Source organism: Haliaeetus albicilla, chromosome 10 (assembly GCF_947461875.1).
Source record: "Haliaeetus albicilla chromosome 10, bHalAlb1.1, whole genome shotgun sequence".
Taxonomy (NCBI): Eukaryota; Metazoa; Chordata; class Aves; order Accipitriformes; family Accipitridae; genus Haliaeetus; species Haliaeetus albicilla.
Window position 1 is genome coordinate 10,963,712 of NC_091492.1, and position 24,311 is coordinate 10,988,022.

At 39.1% G+C, this 24,311-nt stretch overlaps 1 protein-coding gene across 1 annotated transcript; it reads right to left on the reverse strand.

The window, feature by feature from the left end:
- On the reverse strand, positions 1–24,311 carry GPI (glucose-6-phosphate isomerase). The gene is made up of 18 exons (XM_069793452.1): positions 24,055–24,311; positions 18,832–18,922; positions 17,880–17,948; positions 14,864–14,983; positions 12,812–12,895; positions 12,576–12,722; positions 10,739–10,810; positions 9,626–9,670; positions 8,742–8,795; positions 7,737–7,797; positions 6,010–6,053; positions 5,635–5,787; positions 5,150–5,279; positions 4,700–4,776; positions 3,400–3,528; positions 2,787–2,862; positions 2,641–2,707; positions 1–1,085 (listed from the first exon to the last, which is right to left on the reverse strand). The coding sequence occupies exons 1-18, from the start codon at positions 24,171–24,173 to the stop codon at positions 962–964; spliced, it is 1,662 nt and encodes a 553-aa protein (XP_069649553.1). The 5' UTR covers positions 24,174–24,311; the 3' UTR covers positions 1–961.

A 24,311-nucleotide genomic window follows, 5' to 3' on the forward strand; every position in this document is an offset into this window, starting at 1 on the left:
TTATTTTTCCCTTCAATGCTTGTGTCTTACCTTTATTAAAGGTGTTACAGAACAATAGCCACAGCATGCCAGTTTGCTATCAGAGAGGGGTTAACAGAGGTAGAGAATGAAAGAGGATATAAGCAACTTGTTTACAAATAGTTAAGTTGTTCTCTATTCTTTGTTGTGGAAGTGATGCTGATTTAAGAAGAGTGAGAGAAACTGCCTTTGGAGGATACCAAAAATACATTTGTTCAAGTGATCCCAAGCTTTTGCTTCACAAACTCTTGAAAAGTGTTTGGAAAAAACTAAGATATCACTGTCACTCCAGGAACTTTCTTCCTTTTCAGATAGCTGTCCACAGAGGGCTTCCACAGCTTATAGAAAAAAAAAATCAGATCTTCTACCAAACATTAGTAAGCTTTCCTTTTCACATTATCACTGGAAAAAAAAAGTATCTGTATCTTGCCCAAATGCATCAAATTATGCAATCTGAACAATCTACAGCTGTAGATTTGATATTTTTTGAACACATTCTAGTTTCCAGCTTACAGCAGAAACAGTCCAAAACCACAGAAATTAGTTTACTTGGCTTCAGAGAACCTTACAGTCAGTGAGGCAAATGTAACTAGGCCTGCACTTCAAAGATACAGAGTGAAGAAGTTTTACTCATCCATCATACCTTTTATTTTCTAACATCAGTATGTGATCATCTTTAAGGAAGTTGAGGGATAAGAACTGAGGAACATACCAGCTGCACTTTACAGTTTAACAGCCACAAAAATAGAAAGCAACTATACAAACTTGGGTTTCACAAAACTAGTTTTCATTTTTAACACTTGACGCAACAAGTTTAACTGCAACAAGTGAAGAAGCTACATCTGTAAAGTGCTATTTTTGTTAGAATTGGCTAAAAAAGCACAACTACAACAGATTTGGGTATTCGGTGGTTAGATTGTTGATGTCCTCCAAATCTTTCATTTCAGGCTCTGTGTTTTTTGATGAAACTGATGAGCCCATTTGTTGAGCTATCATGAGATGTCACTGGAGCATCTGACTCCAGTTCAGGCTCAATTTTCTTGGCAAGTTGCTTTCCAAGTTCAACTCTGCATTTATAAAAGCAGGAGAAGAAAAAAGAAAAACATTAGTGCTAACAACTTAGAGTAATTACTATAAGCCATTGACATAAAAAATAGGTGCCAGCAAAAAGTAACTTGACAGTGAACATTATGATGAATGTTTTTCTCTTCACAAATTACTGACAAAGTTAATATTATTCAACTCGGTGCCATTCATGAACAACTGGAGTTCTCATAGCTGCTTAGCTGAATAGACAGCTCTCAAATTACAGGATGTCTAAATAAAGTAAGTTTTGTTTTAAAAGTTATGCAGAGTCTTTTCCCCTTCAGTACTCATTTGTGTTATGCAGCCTGCCTCAATGCAGAATACATTCAACTTGCTACTGTTCACTGTTGAACATGACATCACTCAGAAGACTGATTTGTAGCACCAAGACAATAAACAACAGCTGAGTTGCAGGCCTGGAAGCCTTCCCCAACACTACAGCATGCTATCCAGGAGTTACAGCCACACAGGGTAAGAACTTAGGATATTCCAACAGCTGCAAGAAACCAGGCTGGTTCTACAGCATCCCCACATTCCATAGTTATGTTTGGATGTCATTCTAGATTTTGATGTGTTGCAGTAAAAGCTGTACTTACTCCTATCCCACTCCTGATTTCAGAGTTTATAGCAGGTATCAGCTTTTATTAAACATTCTTCCATTTTGAGTTTCTACTACAACATTTTAGTTAAAGAACTTGCTGTGGTAGCATAGCTCTAAGAAAACACATACAAAGACCTATCCTTCAGCCTTTAAGGAGAGCTTAGTGTAAACTGCTATTCTAGGCCTGCAGTGCAAACTTGCTCTTCAAAATAGCCCCTCACAGTATAGGCAGGTTTCACCTGAAAAAAAATATCTCTTACTCATTTCCCAACCACTCTTTCTCCTGCATAAGTCTTCATACAGTATGTGGTACAGTTAATATTACTACAGATTAAAAAGAATCTTGATTAGCTCCTGATTAAGTATTCCTTTTTTAAAAATTACAAACTCCTTGTAAAGCTGCTTTTCTCCACATGGAACTCTACCATGAACCTTGGTCACAAATGCAGCCTGCATTAGATCTAGGGCTCCTACATATGAAGACATCTGCCAAGAATGTTTTTGTATCTCCAGGAAAATTAAGAGGTCGTCAGTCTTTTGCTTCACATATGCCATTCAAATTGCCTACTAAATGTTTCTAGAGGTAAAATAATCCTCTTTTCCCTTCTATAAGGGAAATTTACCCTTTCTAATTCTCAGAGCATATGTTCAGCCTGCTTCACTATTTTACTATTACTGCCTCTTTTCTGCATTCACAGTTTTTTTTAAATCAAACTAAAAGGTCCTTAGCTAAAGTTATATCTACAAACTCATTATGCATGGCTGAACAAGGATACACGGTGACTTATCCCCAGAAAGTCTGTTTTCATTTGGATCTATCCTATAATCATTTGCTCCAAGTATAACATTTTTTTCACTGTCTTTTCTCTACATCATGACAGATCAAGGAATACCACAGTCAGTAAGTATACAAGAAACAGATCAAGGACACTTACCCCCACTGGTCATAACTGTTAATATCCCAGACAATTCCTTGAACAAAGATCTTGTGCTCATACATGGCTATAAACAGAAAAAAAGATTTATCAACAAACTTCATCAGAAAGTCTTAATAAGCATTCACAGAGAACTACTTACTTACCAATGATGGCTCCCAGAGTGAATGGATTGAGTTTTGTAAACATGATGGAATTAGTTGGTCGATTTCCCTCAAAGACCTTTCAAAACAAGAGTTAAATTGTCATCTAATATGTTGTAAAACTTACATCAGAAACTTGCAGTTTATATTTTCCTTATAGCTCACACTGGACTACTTGAATTAGCAGCAAATACAAAATCCTGAAAGCTTTAAAGGGTAACAACTTCAACCATAGAATTGTATAATTTTCATGTTTTATTACAAATACAATGGCAAAATGTTACCTCCAAGCACCATTACTGACTACTATGGGCTACAGGAAGAAAAATCCAAGTCAGTATCCCAGGGCAGTGATGAGATAGCTCATCTTTTCTGAAATGCCTCAAAAGGCTTCCAGATCAGCATGCTTTAGCAAGAGTGCCGTTCACAGACTGCTCCATGAGACCTGACAAAGTAGAACCTGTAGCACAACCTTCACATCTGTCAAGACAATAGCACTTGACAGCCACCGGAGGGCACTGCCCCATTAGCAAACTCCATGGAGCAGCAGGCCAACACAATGCCCTCACCACCACAGCAGCTAGAGGAAAGCTGGCAAGTGCCAAAGCCCGGTTACCTTATGGGGAAGGAGCTTCTCCAGAGCATCCCCACTCAGTCCTGCCGCTTGAAGTTCCTTACGGGCTTCATCAGCAGTCTTTCCTTTCATCAAGGCCTCAGTCTGAGCAAGGAAGTTGGCCAAAAGGATCTAGCAGGTAGAAATAAAAACATCAACTCAAACTACTGTTTCCTTTAGCTGGAGTAGTGATAAGTAGTGCCTTAATCTAGACCGAAACCTAGCCTAGAGTTAGAACTCTTGTTTTTAACACTACGGCAATAAGATGTGCAGTAGTTTTAGCTGCATAATGCCTGATAATGCTTTTTATCTCAGAGTGCCAAGAGACTTGATTACTATTTTAATAGTGCATTTATCCAAAGACAACCAGGACTGTTTTGCAGAATCCTGCCCCTGCTGAAACTGACAGCAAGCCTATATACCAATCCCTACCAATACAGTAGAAGCCTTCAGTTTCTTATTCCCTGCCTAATGTTAGCTTGAAAATTCATGTGTGGTTTTGTCCTACCCATTACATTGAAGATGAACTCTTACTATACCTGCAGTCAAATGAAACCTTTTCTCCCCTTTTGCAAAGTCATGTTCTAAAACGTTCACCTGTACTTGGTGTTACTTAAAAAATTACTATGACACAATTCAAATAGCACTTGTAATCTGAAATCACTACAAGACTGAAATGCAGTGAGGAAATATCCTTTTTCTGAAGTATGCAGTAAGTAGTAGACCTGTACATGTTTTCACCTACGGAACTTAAAAAATGGTTAGACACTGTTCAATGAAAATCCTTAGTTGGATGATACAGTAAAAGAAAAATTGGAGTGGTTAAAAAACTTCTATGTATAGAACGCTATCACCCTAGCCATGCTAGTATACTCACTAAATTTTGTCCTAGAGTTTAAGGCTTGCAACAGCATCTCTGAGGAAGTTTTCATCAGCTCTGAGAAACTGCTTCTTCCTACTCTGCAAGAATCACACTCCTTACAATTCCTACAAGGAGTTTTCTCTCCAAATACTTAGTTGCTCAGTTCTTTCCAGCCTCAGTAGGCCAACAGAGCACATCATTGATCTGCCTCAAGAACTGTGGCTGCAGTTTCTTCAAGAACAAAAATACTGCTGTATTACATATATTACATATAATATGTCATTATGATTTAGATATTTTCAAACCTATTCTGACTGTTCACAGAGCCTATGTGTATAGTTTCAAAGGGACATTTGGAAATCTCACACACTGCAATACTGAGTAAGCTTCAACACCTTAAGCCACAAGAAAAGATGGGTGCCCTGACAGAGAACTTATTACCTTGTGATGCAAGCCATTTCTGACTGGATGCTGGGTCTGGACTGGGATCAGAAAGTCACAGGGAATCATGCGAGTTCCTGTAAGAAAAGCCACATTAGTAACCCTGCAACAGGAAAGTCTTAGAAAATCTTCAATTCTCACCCCATTTTCAGAGTTACTGGAAGACTCAGCCATTTTAAAAAGCTTTTAAAAAAAGCTTTTTTTTAATTAACAGCAGGGGGAAGTGACAATACAGCTCAGTAGTTTCAGCTTTAGTTGACCTTCCTTCCTGTAGAGTTAAAACCTGCATCTTGTAGCCTTCAAAAGCCACTAATTAAGAGTACCATAGCAGTGTGATGCTAGGCTACATAAGAGTCCAACCTCTAAACCAGTGTCAATTTTGCAGTCTCTTACAGCTTTGTAGGTATTCAAAATTTAACTCCAAAACAAGGTATTGAATAGTTTGTTTACCTTGATGAATGAGCTGGTAAAAAGCATGCTGCCCATTGGTGCCAGGCTCTCCCCACACAATAGGGCCAGTGCTGTAGTCCACACGAGAGCCTTTCTTGGTAATGTATTTGCCATTAGATTCCATATCACCCTGAAAGAAGGGAAGGCAGTATCACCTTTCTTGCAGAACCACACAGTATCTGTAGAAGTTTCCATACATACTTCAACTATAATGAATGCTGCTCATTTATAGAAATTTTGTAAGTATCAGGGATATAGCTGCTTCCTTTATGGACATCAAGATAATGGCAGTCTGAGAAAAAAAATATCTAAATTAACTGAGCAAATAAGCTGGTATCAATCTTGGCACCAGTCTCTAGGCCCTTGATTACATTAATTTAAGTGATCACAATTTTAACCTAGAAACATGCATTCAGGTTCTAGAACCACCACAGAAGCATTCTACATATTTGCTTCTTGAAACCTTTACTCTGTCTGAGCCTTACCTGCTGGAAATATGCAGCAAAGCGGTGCATGTATTGGTCATAGGGTAGAAGGGCATGGGTTTCACATCCATAGCAGTTTATATACCAGACCCCCAGCATAGCCAACAGAACAGGCATGTTCTTCTCCAGTGGTGCAGTGTGGAAGTGATTATCCTATGTGACGCAACAGAAAATAACACTTTTATTAAAGCAGTTCTCATCCTTCCCAACTCTTAAGCTGTTTTCATTGTTGTTTTGATCCAGGGAGAGCTTCCCAAGCACAGTTATTTTCAAAATAGAGAGGACATGGGCAGCTGAACTTTAGAAACCAACCTGCCTTCAGTTATCTAACAACTCTTAAGAGGAGCAAATCTGAAATAAGCATCCCACACTCACCATCCAGTGGGCTCCTGCAAGCAGACTCTCAAAGTTGTCAAAACCTGACAATGGAAAAAGTCAGTTTGTATTTACTATTAGAACTCAAACTTGATTTTTCTTGTAAAGACCATCATAAAACAGTTAAGATTCCATGTATGCAGCAAGGCTCCCAACTACTAATTGAGTTTAAAGTTGCACTTTGACTTCTGAAGTTTGCATCCCATAAGCCAGATATATTTAGTTATGATTAAAGCCTGGACTTCAGAGCAAGTCCAGCTTCATGAAACATACTTCAAAAAACTTTGCCTAAAATCCCCATTCAGGCAGAATGAGCAACCAGAAGGAAAACACAGGCATTAAAACCAGGCTCTGTATTAAAGGCTACATAGTTTTCAGCAAGTTTGAACGCTTAGTCACTTCACAGCCACAATGGGAGAGACATCCCAAAAAAACAGGACAAGGCTAGCACAGCAGGGATTTCTGTGTTGGTCTGAGAAGAAGCAACTGTAATAAGGTTCTCAAAGAAAAAGATTCCCCCTTTCCCCTGCTGTCTTAACAATTCACCTGACTTTTCTTTGCTCTCTCATTAGGGTATTTAAATGACCATTCATTCTCATCGAGTAGTTTAACACCATCCCTTCCTGCAAAGCCAGAAATCCTGATTCTTATATGGAAAAACAGAGGTGAAATGTTTAGCAATCAAAGCAGCAGCTCTACTGACAGTCAGAAGCCAGCTTTGGGAGATGGAGGTAAGAGCAAGAAGTGTAGTTAGGCTGGCATGTCAGCAGTCAGCACCAAATCTGTCTGACAGCAGAGATGAACAGTTTCACAGACAAAACAGTAAGAGCCTGACTGAAGTTTATTTTGCTGTCCACATAGGTTTTTCTACACATGACAAGTCCTATTCATATTGTTCCAAAACCCACCAAAACTAATGTTTTTCTTCTAACCTCAGACTAAGGGAATTCTAGCTTTTGTTTAGAAAAATAAATGACATGATGGTTTCAGACTTTAAATATCTGAAAGCAGCAAGGAGGGAACAAATGCAAGGCTGCTGAACAGCCTGCTCACCAGGAAACAGCAGTTCTTAGAGTTCTTTCACATTAACTGTGGACTCTCTATTATCTGTATTTGATATCTGCATCAGAAATGCCAATACTACTCTGTTACAGTACAAGTAGGTGGGGATCAATTTCAAGGGTCTATGTTTGCCCCACAGTCAACTGCAGACAGAAGCAGCACTCCTGTATCATCAGGCCCTATAACATAGAAGAACAAATACTGGGGGACAAAAGGAAGTAATAGAAGAAGGAAATAGATAACAACACTAAAAGCTTGCATGCAGAACTGCAGACATAGGATTTTGATGTTTAGGGCGTATACACCCACAGAAACTAAATACCCTACTTTTAAATAGTTTAGGAATGTCAGTTGCAAGGTCTGATTTTCAACACTGACATGGATTTACATAAAACAGGCACTTTTGGCTATGCAAGTGACTAAAAAGATGCAATTTGACTATTTGTACCCAAGCGTGGGTAATTTCCAAAACTGCATTTACAGTACTAAAATCTCAACATTTCCATTGCATTGCAGATTGTTTTTTAGCACAAACATCCAGCCAGAGTAGGTTGGGTAAAATAATATTGTCCCAAATCTTATCCAAAATCCAGTATTGCTAATACATTCCATAGTTATGTTTGCTAGACTAATTCTTGGCATTGTTACATCATAGGAATACCTACCAATGTGCAGGGCAATGGAGAGACCAATGGCAGACCACAGAGAGTAGCGGCCACCAACCCACTGAAAACAAGAGATTGGTTTAGACAGAAGAGCAAGGGTTTTAAATTTAAACTTATTCAAACTATTAGGAAATAGCAGCATGTGTTTAGACTATTTTCAGCAAAATCAATTTTCTTTCGGGTGATAATTCATTACACATTATATGGCATGGTCAACAACCTGCACTTTACAGTAGCCCCCTAACAAATCCTTAAGTATGCATTTTTTGAGACTTTAAAAGTTATCCTACTTGTCCAATTTATATAATATCTGTTGAAGTAGATCCCTTGATGATACCAGTTCACTTCCAAATACTAAATTTGCAGCTTGTATTAACTGCTTTCCTAGTATCACTCCTCTATAGTTAAAGCCTGCTTCAGCAAGATTATCACACTATCTAGGGAAACGTAATGCTCTAGATAATTTCTAAACAGCAGCTTTAAAATCTAGTTTGTCAGGCGCATATTCAATGAGACCTAAGCCAACCCGCTTCTGGTTAATTGTAAGGGCCAAGACTAAGGGCAATATACTTAAAATATGCATCTGCTACAAAATATCAAATTAGGCTCCCGTTTCTGATGTTTGACCTTTACAGGCCTAGATTACATACAGTAGACCCCAACAGTCAAATGTCACAGCTTATAATAACTGCTTACACAGAGGAATAAGCTAAGACTTGTATCTCCTGTTACCCAACAGCTGATTAGACAGCCAAGAATATAGAAGGCTCCTCTTCAGACCTTTGACTGCAGGATTTTAATGGAATGGTCAAAAGAGGACTTTTGCTTGCCTGATATGTTCTCAATCTGCCTTTATTTACAAGTTTTCAGATGTTTCAGTACAGAGAATACAACTACTATAATCTAGGTGTTTTGGCAGTTCCCTGACATCCAGTTAGCATTTTCTGAAGCCAGTTAGATTATTCTAAGTCAACATCTACCACATAACGCTAGACATTTACTTACATCCCAAAACTCAAACATGTTCTCTGGGTCAATTCCAAAGTCTTTAACTTTAGGCTAGAATAAAAAAAAGCATGTAAGAACAGCAGAAGTAAACCCAACATTGTTAAAAAGCTTTGTGTCTAGCAAATAAAAAACACAAGTTGGGTACCTATTAAATACATCATTCCTCAATTACATCCTCTATTTAGAGGATAGATAGCATTCATCAGAAAAAAGCATACCTTCATTTCCAGAGATCACTATCACTATTCAGCAGTCTCAAATAAAAATCAATTACATATACTCATTTTCTGATCAATCTAAGTGGCAATATAGTTAGCAGTTGGACTGACATTCAATTTACATTTAACAGAACCAGAAAGGAAGAAAGGAACTTCATACCACAGTACCTGACACCCTCACAATTATTGCAGTCTTTTTCTAATTGGTATTGGTCTTTCTACTTCATACTTTTGCATGAAACACCACATAAGGGTACATTATGCTCATCATATGCTACAGATCATTCACACAAACTACCTGCATCACTTCAGCACTTGAGGAGTCTAGGAGAGTAGTATTTGTTTACATAACTGCATTCACACACACTTGAGCAATCACGGGTAACACTAATAACAGTACAGTCATTTCAAGTCTAAGATCTTGATTTCAGATTTAAAGCTCTAGCAGAAAAAGCACAAATCTAATGAAGGTCCAATCTTCATACAGTTCATTACTCTTGAAGTTTCAGTTATTTTCAGTAGGAAAAAAAAGCTTCCTTTCAAGAGGAAGGCTAACTATTGGTATTCAAGTAATGTCTTAAAAAATAGGCTTCCTTACTGGATTTTAAAATCAGGCCATCTTAAAAGTACACAGAAAAAATAGAATCGATTTGTTATACTTACAGCATTGGTAGACAAGGCAACAAAATGCTTGGCCACAGCTGAAGGCTTAATAAAAATAAACAGATTGTTAGATCTAGAATGCCAGTTACTTTGATTTCTGGTCATAAAGCTGATCTGTACCATTTACATTTAAACAAAATACTGTTGACTATCATCAGTTATTTTTGCATTATCAACTTGAAATCATCTTATTCACATTCAGTGTGGGATTTCACAGCATGCCTATCTGAAGATACGTTCTGGTAATATTGTCATGAAGCCCTTCGGAAGCAGTCACTACTTAGAGCAGCACACTATTTCCTTAACAGTATGTTATCAATTTGGAACATCACTACCAACACTCTGGAGCATAAAAAGTTGTTGTACCTGCACTACCCTTTTGACTATGGTCAAAAGATTGAGACAACTAGAACTACTGAAAGTCTCAAGCTCCAGATTTAGACTTTGGTCTTTCATCAAGTGTTCTGGTGAACAAAGATGAGTTGTCTGCAACAGTACTGTAATGAGGAATTTCAAAGCTCAGCTTTCAAACTCAATACAGCTACCCTTACTGGAACAGGTTAAAGACTATTTAATTACTTGAGCAGGCAGTATCTGTTTTTTTCTCTTAAAGGTTAGAAATAGGAGAGAATGAGCCAAATACAAGGTTTCTATTCATAGCACAGCCATCTGCCATAGGTATGTCAGTATATCACTCCAACCATAACTTAATTCCTCGTTTTTAAAGGTTTGCCAAGAATTGGAAGGTAATGCCACAGACACCATATTCTTGGTTTTCCATATCAGTGGTTCCACAAAATTATTAGCCAGCTACAAGACAAATGCTACACTCTATTACTTAACAGGCAGGATTTGGGGGAACAATGCATGACAATAATTTATAATGAAAAACTAGTGATTTTATCACTTTGATTGGACATTAACAGCCTGTCACTAACCATGAAGCACTGAAATGATGTATGTACGTATCAAATTATACATGTACAGCATTTGCTGAGCTATACAGCTTTTGGGCAGCTATTGGCTCTGCTCCAAAGCACACTGAATGACCAGGGAGAAACTGCACAACAAAAGCTGTTGCATTCTGTTACATAACCTAAACATTAAACTTACATCATTAGCAGCATGTAAGAACCACTCTTTGGCCGTTTCTGCATTGGTGATAGTTTCTTGGGTGGTGAAAGTCTGCACATTGGAAAACAAGGAAGTATGAAAAACACTGTACTTAAAACTGAAACTAGTTCAGGCTGCTAATAACATCATATGTTCCAGATAATCAGAGTGATTCTAGATGTTGATAACAGACAACTGCTGCCAGATTTCAGCAAAAAAGCAAGCTTATCAATCCAGTAAAGACTAGTGTTGCTAGATTTACCTATCTACTTTCAAACTAGCATACATCTGGAATTGGAATAATTATTATCCATTTCCTACCTTCCCTCCCCCAAACTGTTATGCAAACCATCGAAACTAAACTTTTTTACTTTAGTCTTTAACTAAATACAAAGTTTTACCTTTCAACTAAAAAGGAACTAATTGAGCATCAAAACAGGATAACCTAGCTGGATTGTCCTCTTGTTCTTCAATTCCTACTTTTTCACAAAGGAACACTCATTTCTGCTCAGACTCTTGCCATAATTTTTTTTTGCTGATTAGAAGAAAACATTTTCCTGCTTCATGAAGTGTGCACAGAAGTTCAGTCATGCAGTCTTGCAAATATCTACAACCATTCTGATTTACTCAACCATTAAAATTTAGCTTTAAGGGTGAACACTAGATTCAAGCTACTCTCATCCATCTCCAGAAATATTTCATTATGAAACACAAGCCTGTTATGGAAAACAAAAAAATGCCATTCATCCTCTTCCAAATATATCCAATTATCTAACTACAGTCTGGCAAACAGAAATTGAAGCGTTACTCTTTCAATCTGGCAGTCTTCTAAGCCTTTGAACCGTGATCCTTGAACTCAATTATTCAAAATGACCATTAGTATTACTTTGTGAAGTTTCCTTATTATTCCATAAGTTGTTGCTCAACTGCAGTATTGCCAAGATAATGAGCACCACTGTAGAGCACGGCCAGCATTACACACATGTTCATTTGTTGCAGATTGTCTTCAACAGCAAAAAGGTTCTACTGTGCTTTACAAATGAAGGCAACCCAAGTTAGTTACATAACTATGAAGTTTGTCTTCATCAGTTTCCTCTGCTAAGACAGAAGCATTCCTCAAAGGAAGACTGCAGCCAGCAATCACATTTACAAAATAAGTTATTAGCAAGGCAAGACTTAAAGGCAGCTATTAAGCCTGTATTCAGAAGTAAGTGTCATCTTATAAACTACCAGCAGACTATCCTTACCTCTTCGTAAGTAAAGAAGCTTAGTATTTATAAATGTTGAGTTCCTTGAGCACTACATTATTTAGGTGAAGATATTTTGTTACTACCCTAAACCAGAATACAGATTCCCAAATTACATGCAATTCATTAACACAAAACATTAATGCAAAAAACAGAACACTTAACAAATAACACTGTACTTAAGATAGAGGACCAAAAGTAGTCTTAAATAAAAGGAATGAGACAAGAAGATCTTGAAATTCAAAGAATAACTACATAAGATCCCACATTCCACCCACAGAGAAGTCCACTACTATAAACTTTCATGAATAAAGCTTAAACTTGCATTGACTAAGAAATACCCCCTAGACAACAAAATTGCTCATGTGTCTTACTTGTTCAGGTTAAGCCACTTTCAGCACTTGAATTCTGGATCCCCAAATATTTCAGTAGCAACACAAGCTTGTACTGCAAGTTTAGGATGAATCACAACAGGCCTGTTTAGAAGTAGTCCACACTACAAGTCTCTGATCTAGACCTTCCTGTGGACATTCTGACTTAATCCTTTACAGTTAGAGAAAGTCACATCCCAGTGCTAGTATTAGACATACCTTTGATGCAATGATGAAGAGTGTAGTGTCTGGTTTAAGCTCAGCCAGGGTTTTGGCTATATGAGTACCATCAATGTTGGATACAAACCAAACACGAGGGCCTCCCTTGGAATATGGTTTCAGGGCTTCAGTCACCATCAGAGGGCCCTGGATAGAAGCAACAACTAGTTTATCCTCATTGCAAGCATGTACACACACAAAAAGATGTGGAAGATGCACAGAAGTCAGGAGCTTACCAAGTCAGAGCCACCAATGCCAATATTGACCACATCAGTGATTGCCTTTCCAGTGTAGCCTTTCCATTCACCACTACGGACTCTCTGTGGCAAAAAAAAAAAAGAGTTGCAATGACTATTTTATACTTATGCTGAAGTTAGTGATTCTAACACTGGAAATAGGCTGTGTTTTCAGGCATTGTAAAAAGTCTCCAAGGACAACTTTCAAGCTTCTAGACTTTAAAGCTTATACTCAAAGCTATCTTCTTAGCTAGACACTTGGGTTATGTCTAAGATGACACTTCAAGAGAAATCAAGCTAAAAGTGAAAAAATCTTGGGCATTAAACTATTTGCAACAAATATTTGAACCTGAAGGGGTTCTTTATGTGTCTTTAACTAGAAAGAACTTTGCTAAACTAGAAGACATTAAAATATGAATAAAGCCATGGAGATTTATTGGCAAACCAAATACTCAAAAAGCTTTCCTACTGCATGTATGTTTTGCATTAAAATTTATTTCTTGGCTTCACCTTAACAGCATGTAGTACAGGTTTCTGCTCAATTCTTGCTGTTTGAACAGTTACTGAGAGTTCTGACAAACAAAAAAATTACAGTCATTAAGTAATATCAAAACACTGCATTGAATTGTCCATCGTGTACCACCTATGCATTAAATTTGTCCTAATCACAAAAGGAGTCTTTCTAGTATCATGCATACTTCTACATACATTCCCCAACTCTAAAGCAATTGTTCTACAATGAATCAGCTGGTTATGCTGATAGTTGCTCTGCTACCCTACAGATGCTTAAGCTAAAGCTTTTTGCTTTTCCAAATGAAAAATCCATTTTTAGTATATACCATTCCTGTAGCCTGTAGATGATGTTGCCATAGTTATAAAATCCCATCTGCCTAAGTCAACTGAAACAAGCATCTTTGTTAATCTTTCCAAAGGAACTGTTTAACATGATTTTTATTTCGCACAGAACATACATCTGTACGGAAAGTGATATTCACAGATTCTGATGATTGAAACTATCTAGCAATAAAGAGGGTGGCACCAGTAAAAAATCTTGTTTTACACTACCAAAATCTTAATCAGCTAAACACTCTACAGTGGAAAACAGACCATTGAATTTCTGTGGCCATTCAATTCTTACATTATGTGAAGAAACTACCAAACTCAGACCAATTAGTGTCAGTTATTGTGGTTTTGGCATTTATCCATTAGGAACTGGACATAATCCAGGCTCATTTTGTATAGGTTAACATGTACGAGTTGGCAGTGATACTGGCCACTACCACCTGGATAAGACTCACAGTAGCAACCAAACAGTTCCAGTTCCTCGCAGACATATTTAAAATGCACTAAAACTACTTGGTGAGCTTTTATTGATTAGTTTTATTGCACATAAATTTGACTTCATTAGAGTGCTCTGTGAAACTCTTCAGAGCATTTCCTCAACTGATCTGAAAGATGCGTACATTTTAAAGATGTACAGAATCAAAGAACAATTAATGATATCTGAAGATAATGGTTAACTGCTATATTTAACTAGGGAACAAGTAACTTTCATGCTGCTAAAGCTGCAAACATAATAGAATCATAAGGGAATCCGACCTAAAACCAGAAGGTTTTTAAGAAACTATTTAGGTAGAGCATAATCAAATTGCAAGTGAGCTGGGAGCTTCTACATCTCTCCTGATTTTACACAAACTTTAAGAGGCAGTTTCTACTTGGAGTCAAGTAGTTGAAAAATTAGCAAGAAATAAGGCAGTATTTGCATGGTACTTAATGATTTACAAGACTTCTGAAGTACATGCAAGATTACTGCTAAAAGAGCAAAATCTAGAGAGCCCATTAAAGAAAAACTCAACTGGGAACAGAGAGAAAAGTGAATCATACTAAAACCAGCTCCAACTCCATGCTTGAGCCAGAACTATTATAAACCTCAAACCAGGGCACAATAATTCATGTCAACCAGCCTACAATCTACGCTTCACAATACACATATAAGAACTTTGCTGGGTATAGAACAAATATATTAAAATAAGCTATGGTGGTACTTCATACCTGGCAGAAGTGTTTCATTTTGTCCAACACTTTGTTTACTTCTGGAACAACATCCTTCCCATCTACAAGTATCGGCACATTGGAACGATTTCTCAGAGCAATATGAAGCACAGCCCGGTTCTGAAACAAAAAGGGAAAAAAATTGATGAAGCTATTTCCAAATTATACCCAGGGGCCTCAGGTGCCTCATCCAGAAGGTAGCACAGTCTTCAGGGCTTAAAAATCCTTTACCTTAACTGGAATTAGTAGAGTAGTAGTTTGCATGTGTATGTGTATATACACATACTCATCACAAGCTATCTAAGTCACCCTCTTGCTTCACAGAATCAGTGCAAAGGGCTTATAAAAGCATATAATATAAATATACAATACAAATAGCTTATTTGTTTACTTTGAAAAGAAAGCTCAAAATGCCTCAAAAAGCATTTAATGATTGAGGTTCAGAGTTCAGCAATATTAAGTACTCAGTGATCTTAATTATTTTGGCATGCTTCAGGTATACAAGGATGAAGTTGTTTCCTATTAATGACAATACTGAAAGTCAATTATAACAAGCAGCCAAAGTTATTTTCTGGCATTTTCTCAATTATCCCGAGTAGTCCATTTCATATAGGAAGAGAAATACATATTTAAACATTTGACAAAAAAGGAATACAATAGCCACATTATTCTATCCGCTGCCCACAGCTAAATGTTCCCTGAATAGTTGCACACCAGATATGTAGGTGGTAGTTGTGTTATGAGGAAAAAAAATCTGTTAGCATGCACCATATTATATTAATTCTCCAGTTATACACAAGTCAAAGCACTGAAATCTGGCCTGTGATTTGTCTGTTCAGGAGCTTAACAGCTTTAAGCTAGAATGAAGGAGTTAGTCAATACTAATGAACAAATTAAAAAATTAGTCTGCTCTACCTCATTGTTCCTCACTACAATGAGGGGCATTGTGAGACAAAGACAACACAGACAATATGAACTGCCAACTTATGATTTAAATACCAAATGCTAATTCAAATATCATTGAGTTTGCGGTTACCGACTTGGAACACGAAAAAGCTCTTTCAGTTGCTAATTATCAAAGTGTACCCACTTAAACTTGGTGTGAACAGAGGCAATTTTTTTTGCAACACTCAGCAACAGAACAGTATTATTTGGTAAATACTACTTACTACCAGGCTTAAAGGAAGCTTTGTCTTGATCAAGAGCAACAGCCATATTTGACCTGATGTCTACTGTTAAACAGAACTATTTTCTAAATATCAGGTGGGCTATGAAGACTGTCACCATAATGAGTGGTCAGATATGAGTTTCCTTGCAATGCACTGTCTTCATGCCATATCAAGCTGCAAGTTTTAACTCATCTGGGACAAACACCTGGCAATGACACACTTGGGTGCACTATAAAGAATTTCCACATAAGCACACACCACACAGCCAATGCCTGCAGCACCAAATACAGACAAGTCTTAAATACTTAAGACAAATAGCTAAAAATTTTCTAAATCAGAGCAAGAGTAGTGGACAAGTCAGTTCTTGCCATTAAGCAGTTCCCTTCTGTCTTATTGCTTTAGGTTTATCCAGTCATGCTGTTTGACAGCATCCTGTTTTTAAAGTCTCATGACAATTTCATATTGTCCACATGCTCATATTCCAGAGCCAAACCAACTTGATTTGATATTCATTACAAACAGAAAAAATTAAACAAACCAAATCTAATTCCAAGTCAACTTCTGACTGTAAACAAGAAACAGCCTGATAACAAAAAAGATGTTCCTAGACTCATCATGCAGGTAATTGTTACATAAAGTTGCCATATCAAGACAGTAGCAGGATAGGGAGCTAGCAGCAGAAGCCAAACGCATCACACTTTAATACTGTGTTCAAGTGCTTTCTGTGAAAATTGCCTCCTTCTGAGAAGACTTCAGCTGCTATATTTGCTCTCATGTAGACAATGAAGAGTAGCTCCATAATATATGGTCAGAGATGTGCTAGCCCTGTAGTAATTTGTGTTACATGAGGCTAGTGAGAGGCAATATCTGAGAAAACAATCCTCCGGGTAGATTTGACTCATCACCCTGTTTTCCCACTTCCTTTTTTCACTAGCTAGACTTATATCTGTGAATTGAAGGCATTAATACAGAATGAAGAGGAACCATTTCTCCAGTGAAGCTTCATCTGTTTCTGTCTGCGCATTTTTACAAACATGTAGCATTCACAAACAATACAATGTCCAACTGCTGAGTTATTTTAAGCAAACAGCTTGTGCAACAGCTAAATTAGTCAATAACCAAGTCAAAGGAAAAACTGATTTATGTGAATTTACCTCAGACATACTAAATAACCTTTAATAAGTCACACTATACTATTGAGTTTCCAGTTTTTGTCCTATTTTTAATTTCAGAAAAGGTACAGTTGATTTTCTGTATGTTTTAGTGAAGATTTAACCATAATTACAACCTTCAGATCTACCAAAAGAGGAAGATACTTATCTTACTGAAATAGGTGGCTAATTTTCCACAATTGTTTATAGTCTCTACTGTTAAATGTACCTAATGATAGGCAGCATCAATAAGGCTAAGTGGAAAGTATTACACAATCCTCACTGCAACTTTGCAGGCAGTTTACTAAGCTTTATGAACACTGTCATTAGACAACAGCATGTAAGGGATACCTGGAATGCAATACTCTGCTCAATGCCTTTTTCAAAATCTAACTCAGCTTCCTCTCTACAAAAGAGGGAAGAAAAGACAAGAAAAAATATACCACCAAAATCTCTAAAAAAATTAAGATGTATATTGAAGGGAGGATTGAATAGCTTTATTCACACACATTTTCTTTGGTCTGTCAGAGCTGTAAAAGTTTCTCATGTTCAGTAGTGCAGCAAACATTACAACCACTCAGCATTTCAGAGTACCAATCAGAGTAGTTTTTTCAAGACCTCTTCCACAGATGCACGAACATCCATAATATATAGGCAGAACTGAGGGTGAAGAACCATGGACAGAAATAGCCTTACCTCAGTGAAGTTGATCTTCTCTCCACTGAACATGCGCTCTCTGGCACTTTCCACACCTCTTGACTTTGCCTGAGAAATGTAAAAACAGATTCCTCTTTAAAATAGTAGGAAGTCAACACGCACTACAAAGGTCCAGCTACATTAAAGAGTGTGAACATTTACCACACAAGACAGTGAAAAAAAATTAGGATATTAAAAGACCCACTAGATGCTAGCTTAAAAACTGATTCTCTTATTTTAAAGCAAGTATTTTTTATGCAGGCTGTTTATTTCCTTAAGCAGTTACACAGTAACATATGCTGAATGACCAAGATGCAATGAATCCATCTTAATTACTCAGTTTCATCTTGTCACACTGCTACAGGATTCATTAATGATTCTTTGTAACAGCTTAGAATTTTTTTTAAACTGAAGAGTAGCAAAAGTAATATTTGCTATGGCTATTTTTGCTAGTTCTTCCCTTTTAAAAAAACTTGTGTCCTATCTGGTCCAAGCCTTCTGCTGAACCAATAGTTAAGGAAGGATTGTAAATATGGACACAACTTCTTCCTTAAAATACATCCAACTGCAACTGAATCTCAAAACTAAGACTGCTTGACATGAAGCATTGTTTCTATTGCAGGTACAGAAGACATGGTGTTCTCCTACAGCTTTATATGAATCTCTTATTTTACTGCAGACCTCAATAACAGTGCCATATGCCAGCTGGTCTGTTACACAGACAAAAATCTTTTCAGTGAGTGCATTGAAAAATGGCCTTGTACCTTGGAGCTAAAGGACAATGCAAGACTTTGAACAGTGCCAAGATTTGTAAACAGATGCCTTTTAACTTTGAAGGTCTCCCAAATTTGGAGCTAAATGTATATAAGCAATGCTAGAATAATCAGTTGCAGGTAAAAGTTAACTTCAAAAAAACTATTTGTTTTATTAATTCAACATTTTAAAGAGTTACCAGTTCCATCAGCATTTTCATCACTTCTTCTGTAACAAGGTTCTTCGAATAATCCAGTAAGATATCCCCATGGTCAGTATTCAGAGTCAAGCTGTCAAAACAGGTTGTTTAACTGCATATTCCTGAAGAGTGACTGTTTCAAGCAATACAATAACACCTCTACAGATTACAAAATAAATGGAATCCTAATTATACTAAGTTAGTAAAGATGACCTGAGGAAGGGATTTGCCCCACAAGTTCATAAAATGACTAGTGTGGTTTTTTTGATTAAGACCATGGTTTTCAACAAGCTGAAGTATAGCGTCCACTTTCTGCTTGTGAAACTCCAAATACAATGAAGTCTATTTAATGCACAGTTGGACAATCACATTTTGTTCTCACTGAGCCACTAGCATTCCCTAGCAATAATTAGCTTCTTCCTAATATATCATAGGTAAAAAGCTTACCACGTTCTTTTGCTGCTACGAAATTAAACTGTCTTTGTACAGGTCCTTTCAATAAACATAGTCATTCTTTTATGTGGAGACTTGAACAAGCCTGATTTAAAAATCTATACAACTTAATGTACAGAAACATTCTGTCAACTACTAGGCAGAATTAAACCCCATTTGTGCATGGTGTAGTCTCACTGACTCAGTGGAAGTCTCCAAATTATTTAACTAATCATCATCTGACATCTATAGCCTAACACTTCAAAATACAAGCACTTCTAGGTTTACATCCAAGATGAAACACAGAAATTGTAGTCCAATAGAAATCAAGTGAGCCTGTTGCTTTATACTAGCCTTGTATCTATGCAAGTTCTACAGTCCCTCCAGTCCTTCACAGAACAGTTTTCTAGCCATTTCTTCTTAGCACTAATTTACAGCCAAATATACATATTTACTCTAAACTGAAGAATCAAAGTTCTGTAAGTAATTCAGTAGGCCTTCTATAAAAGCACAGAAGGCCTTTTATATCTTACTCTCACTTTTGCTCCACATGCGCAAGCCACGGGAAATTGCATGCCTTCAAATTCTCAACGTTTCCACATTGTTCATTATCTCCCCTGCTTTTTTCTTTCCCAATACTTGAGCCCAGAAACATGCACTATTATTTTAGTGACCACATATGCCAGAGACTTCACAGGGACAAACCATAGCATAATTGCTATTCCAAACAGATATAATATGACAGAGCAGGCAAGATTCTGCAAAGGAAGAACGGAGCTGAACTTGCAATAACAGTAATAATCAGCAAGGCCTACACATTTACATGGTTTCATCGACTTGAGGAAATACACGTCTTTTTTCTGTTCTTAAAATACAAGAGATACTAAATAAGTAAAGAAAGCTGTCTTCAAGCACAATCTTAGAAGAGTGTTTCTTTTATAGGCAAGAACACAAGGCAAGTAAGGAAAAACAGTATCAATACCGTTAATCACTCTTCAGTGGGTTGTAAACAGTAATCCTGAAACCCTAACCATCCAGCCCAAGGGTACCTGGAACATGGCTAGCTAAGGGAAGGACTATTACCTCTCACCTACCAAATTTGCTCTCTATTGTTACAGTACAGACGAAAAACAAGAACAAATCCTGCAAGTCTTTCTACTTGAGATTTGATGCAATTTACAGACAGGTCTCAGATTTGAACACATCTTACTAATGATACAGCGAGGCCATTAGTATACTAATACTTCTTCATTTCAGAGAAGTAGAACTCAAAATTCTCATCTACAGTTTAATATAGACACATAGTCTTTTCCAGTGTTCCACTGCATGAACATGAAATCCTTACAATCTTTTCTTTATGTTTGCCTGACATATGCCTTACTTCTACAATTCATTGTTATTTTACTTATATGAACAAAAGTCAATCTCACTAGACCTAGAAGACAGAGTACCCCATGAAATTCTGGCTGGATTCGAATCACTACTCATTTGAAGAAACCGCAGAAAGATGGCATCCCAAGACATTTCATGCAAAAAACAAAGCAATGGCTACCAGATTTAACTTCCCCCACACAAGGTGGAATACAGAGCATGCAATGTAATCTCATCTTAAACCCTTACACCAAGAGATCCATGCTTTATTTAAACAGGAGCCCAAAACCCTGCAGCTCAGTTGTATTCTGCTACACTACCCATTCTGCAATGCAGCAGCTAATGGTAGTGCTACCCAGGTGGAACAAGAGCCTTGTCACGTAAGCCACATCCACATTTAAGTGATGCAGCCCTTAATCAGAAGGTCACCTGCAGCATGTCAGAATTATTTTATCTCCCCTCTAAACACAAACTAAAGCTGTATGCAACCCCTAAATGTATTATTACACACAGATTCCCTGGTGGTATGTTTTCCATTTAGATTAGAGGCTCTTTCTGATCCTTCATAATGGACAAGCCAACTAGCAGGAGTGTAATGCTAGTGCTTTATATCCTGCACTAGCTATTCGCATCAAGAGTACCTTAATCAGCATCCAGGTATCTATTATCTGCTGAGTTCTGATGGCTGCATCATATCAGTTCTAACACCTTCAACACTAGTAGAGGTTTTTTAGTGAACCCACACCATTAAGACCCACTGTTCCTACCAGACCTTACATTTGGGTGGCAAAGCAAGCCAAAGGTGTACCATACAGGTTTGACTACACTCCCAATCAGGAAAACAGGATATACAAATTCTAAGGAAGAAAAAAAGGACAAAAGGAAGAAACGATCTTCTATCTATATATTCTGAAGGACACAATCAGCAAGTGTAAGGTTCTTACAATAACAGTAAACAGATACTTCTGCTCAGTAATAAAATATTCAAATTAAAAATTATTCACACCAGTCTGAAATTTCTCCAGAACCAGTATCAAGAAGCACTCTTACATGGGTACAAGTTTATCTCCCTTTCAGAAGAAAAAGAGAGTCATCGATTTCATAATACCTAGCAGAACCAAGTGAAATGCATTCATAAAGATTAATTTCACACAAGAAGAAAGGTGCAGACTACAGAGAGGACCTTGTGGCCAAACCTCCAGACTGCTTAGGCTTTCAGCAGATTTTAACTACCATCATCCTGCTGATGTGGCTCAAAGTGGCAATAAATGAGAAGTATACAAGCAGATCTGTCAAACTAACTCAGGCTGTCAGTTCTGCAATTGTATTTTGCTATGAAAAAGTTCTGGTAGTCTAGAATGTGTTTATCAGGAAACAGGACTGAAATCATGAAAAGAAAGGATTAAGATAGATCAAGTAAACTTGAAACACTTCAACTATTTCCTATGCTTATGGGCAGCACAAAAGGACATTAAGTTGGGCAGCCATTTGAAACATATAACCTTGGTAAAGAATATTTCACAAAAAAATCTGATGAACACATTCTAGGAGACACACTGACTACTTTCAGCATGGAGAAGACATGCTAGAAATGAGTATGTGTGCCTGAAACAACAGTTCTCAAATATCTTCTCCTTGGTTAACTGTACACAGTGACAGTCTTAACACTCAAAAAAGTCTAAGTATATTACACATTCACAACAGCAATTAAATAGGGACTTTGAGACTGAGAGAGTATATTTTATGGGTAAAATAGCTTGGATAATGCTAAAGTGATAGCCAATGTGATTAAGATGCAGTGCTATCCCCAGTAAGAATACTTGCTTAAGCCATTCAGGAACGAACCTTATAAGAAAGCTCTAGATTATACCTTTTGATTTATTTAGCTGGTTTGCTTCAGCTTTCCTTTGTTCCAAGGACATTACCAAATTTAGTCTCTGGGGATATACTGGACATAAGGAAAACTTGCAACCAGAACTAGCTCTATTAGAGAAGACCTAGTAGATTGATATAGGATAATATTAATGAAATTCTTTAACAGCACAAAAAGTCCTGTTAGAAGAGCCAGATGAAGTCAATACTCCAAAAATTTAACATACCTTTTCCAGCACCGCAAATGACACTTTAGCTCTTGTATACTGATACGCAGGACTTCATGTGCAATATTAATTACAATTTAAGAATTATCTAATGAGCTCAAAAGGAAAGAAAAGTCACATTACCCAGAACGCTAATGAAAAGCTTGATACATGCAACAAGTCTTATCTCGACACTCAGAACAGAAGCTCACTGTATCTCTATTACCCAGGCTCACTTAAAAACTCAAGTCAGGGATGCATCTACATAGTATTAGACTTTTCAGATTGTTGGTATAGTCCAACAATGTAACCACACACACGACTTATAAGCAGAGTCTCCAGTGTGCAAAACACATCAGTCCCACTTTAGAGGATGAAACCGCTGAACGTTATCACACCGCTTGCGCTTCTTACTTCCTCCTCTAGCAAAAAATACGTTGCAATGCTTTTTCTGTAACGTGGCTAGCATGAGGCAAGGGAGGGCTAAACGTCCCTCCCTCCCCCACCGCAGGGCAGGGGTAGGCACCGCCGTACTACCGTCAGGTAGGGGCACACGGACGGATGGCTGCTCGCGATCTTATCGCGGAGCTTATCATGACTAAGCACCCGGGTGCGAGAGACTGAGAGAAGACGGACCCACAATGCCGCTGTGCGAGCCGCAGCCCGGCGCTGTGCTTCCCGGCACGTACCCTGCTGCAAGGATGAGTCAAGGACAAGCACGCACGGCCGCCCTCCGCGGGGGCTGCCGCGGAGCGCCCCCCCCAGACCGGCACCTGCCCCCCGCGGCGCGGCGGGGCTCCCGCCCGCCCACGCCGCGCTCCCGGCAGGGCGCTGCAGGCCTGGGGCGCGTGTGCCCGGCCTGCCATCGGCCTCCGAGGCTTCGGCCGCCCTCCCGCGGCCCCCACCCCCCGCACGCCGGCGGGAGCGGAGCAGCCGCGCGTGTGCGCGGTGCCGCCGCCGCCTCCTCGCGCCCCCCACCCCGGGCCGGGCCCCGCTCCCTTCCCGGAGCCGTACGGGCAGCAGGGAGAGGAGCGGCGCGGGGCTCTGCCCGCCCCCCCGGGAAACGCGGCCCCCCGCCAGGGCTCAGCCGGGAGGGCGCATCCCTCCCGCCCGCGGCGAGGCCCCGGCTCTCCGGCAGCGCCCACCTGAGGAAGGGAGGGAGGGAAGGAGGGAGGAAGGGAGCCGGCCCTGCGCAGCCCCGGGCCTCGCACGCGGAAGCGGCCGGCGCGCCGGCAGCCCGGGGACCCGGCCGACCGCGGCGGTCGCTGGAGAGGGCAGGGGCGGCTGACTGCCCCGCTCAGCCGCGGGGGAGGGCGGGCGGGCGGGAGCCACCCAGCCTCACCTGAACTTCTGGAAGCGATCCTTGTCGGCTTCGAACAGCTGCCGCAGGACGAGCTTGGGGGAGTTGGCCTTGTGCCACTCCACCAGCTTCTTGAAATGGGGGTCGCTGGAGAGCGCCATGTTAGCGGCCAGGGAGGGCTGAGGCGGACACGGCTGGCGCACGGAAGCGGGCACGGCGAGCGGAGGTACCGCCGCCGCCTCCGCTTTTATAGGGCGAGCTCGGCCTCCTGCCGCCGGCCCCGCCCCGGCCCCGGCCCC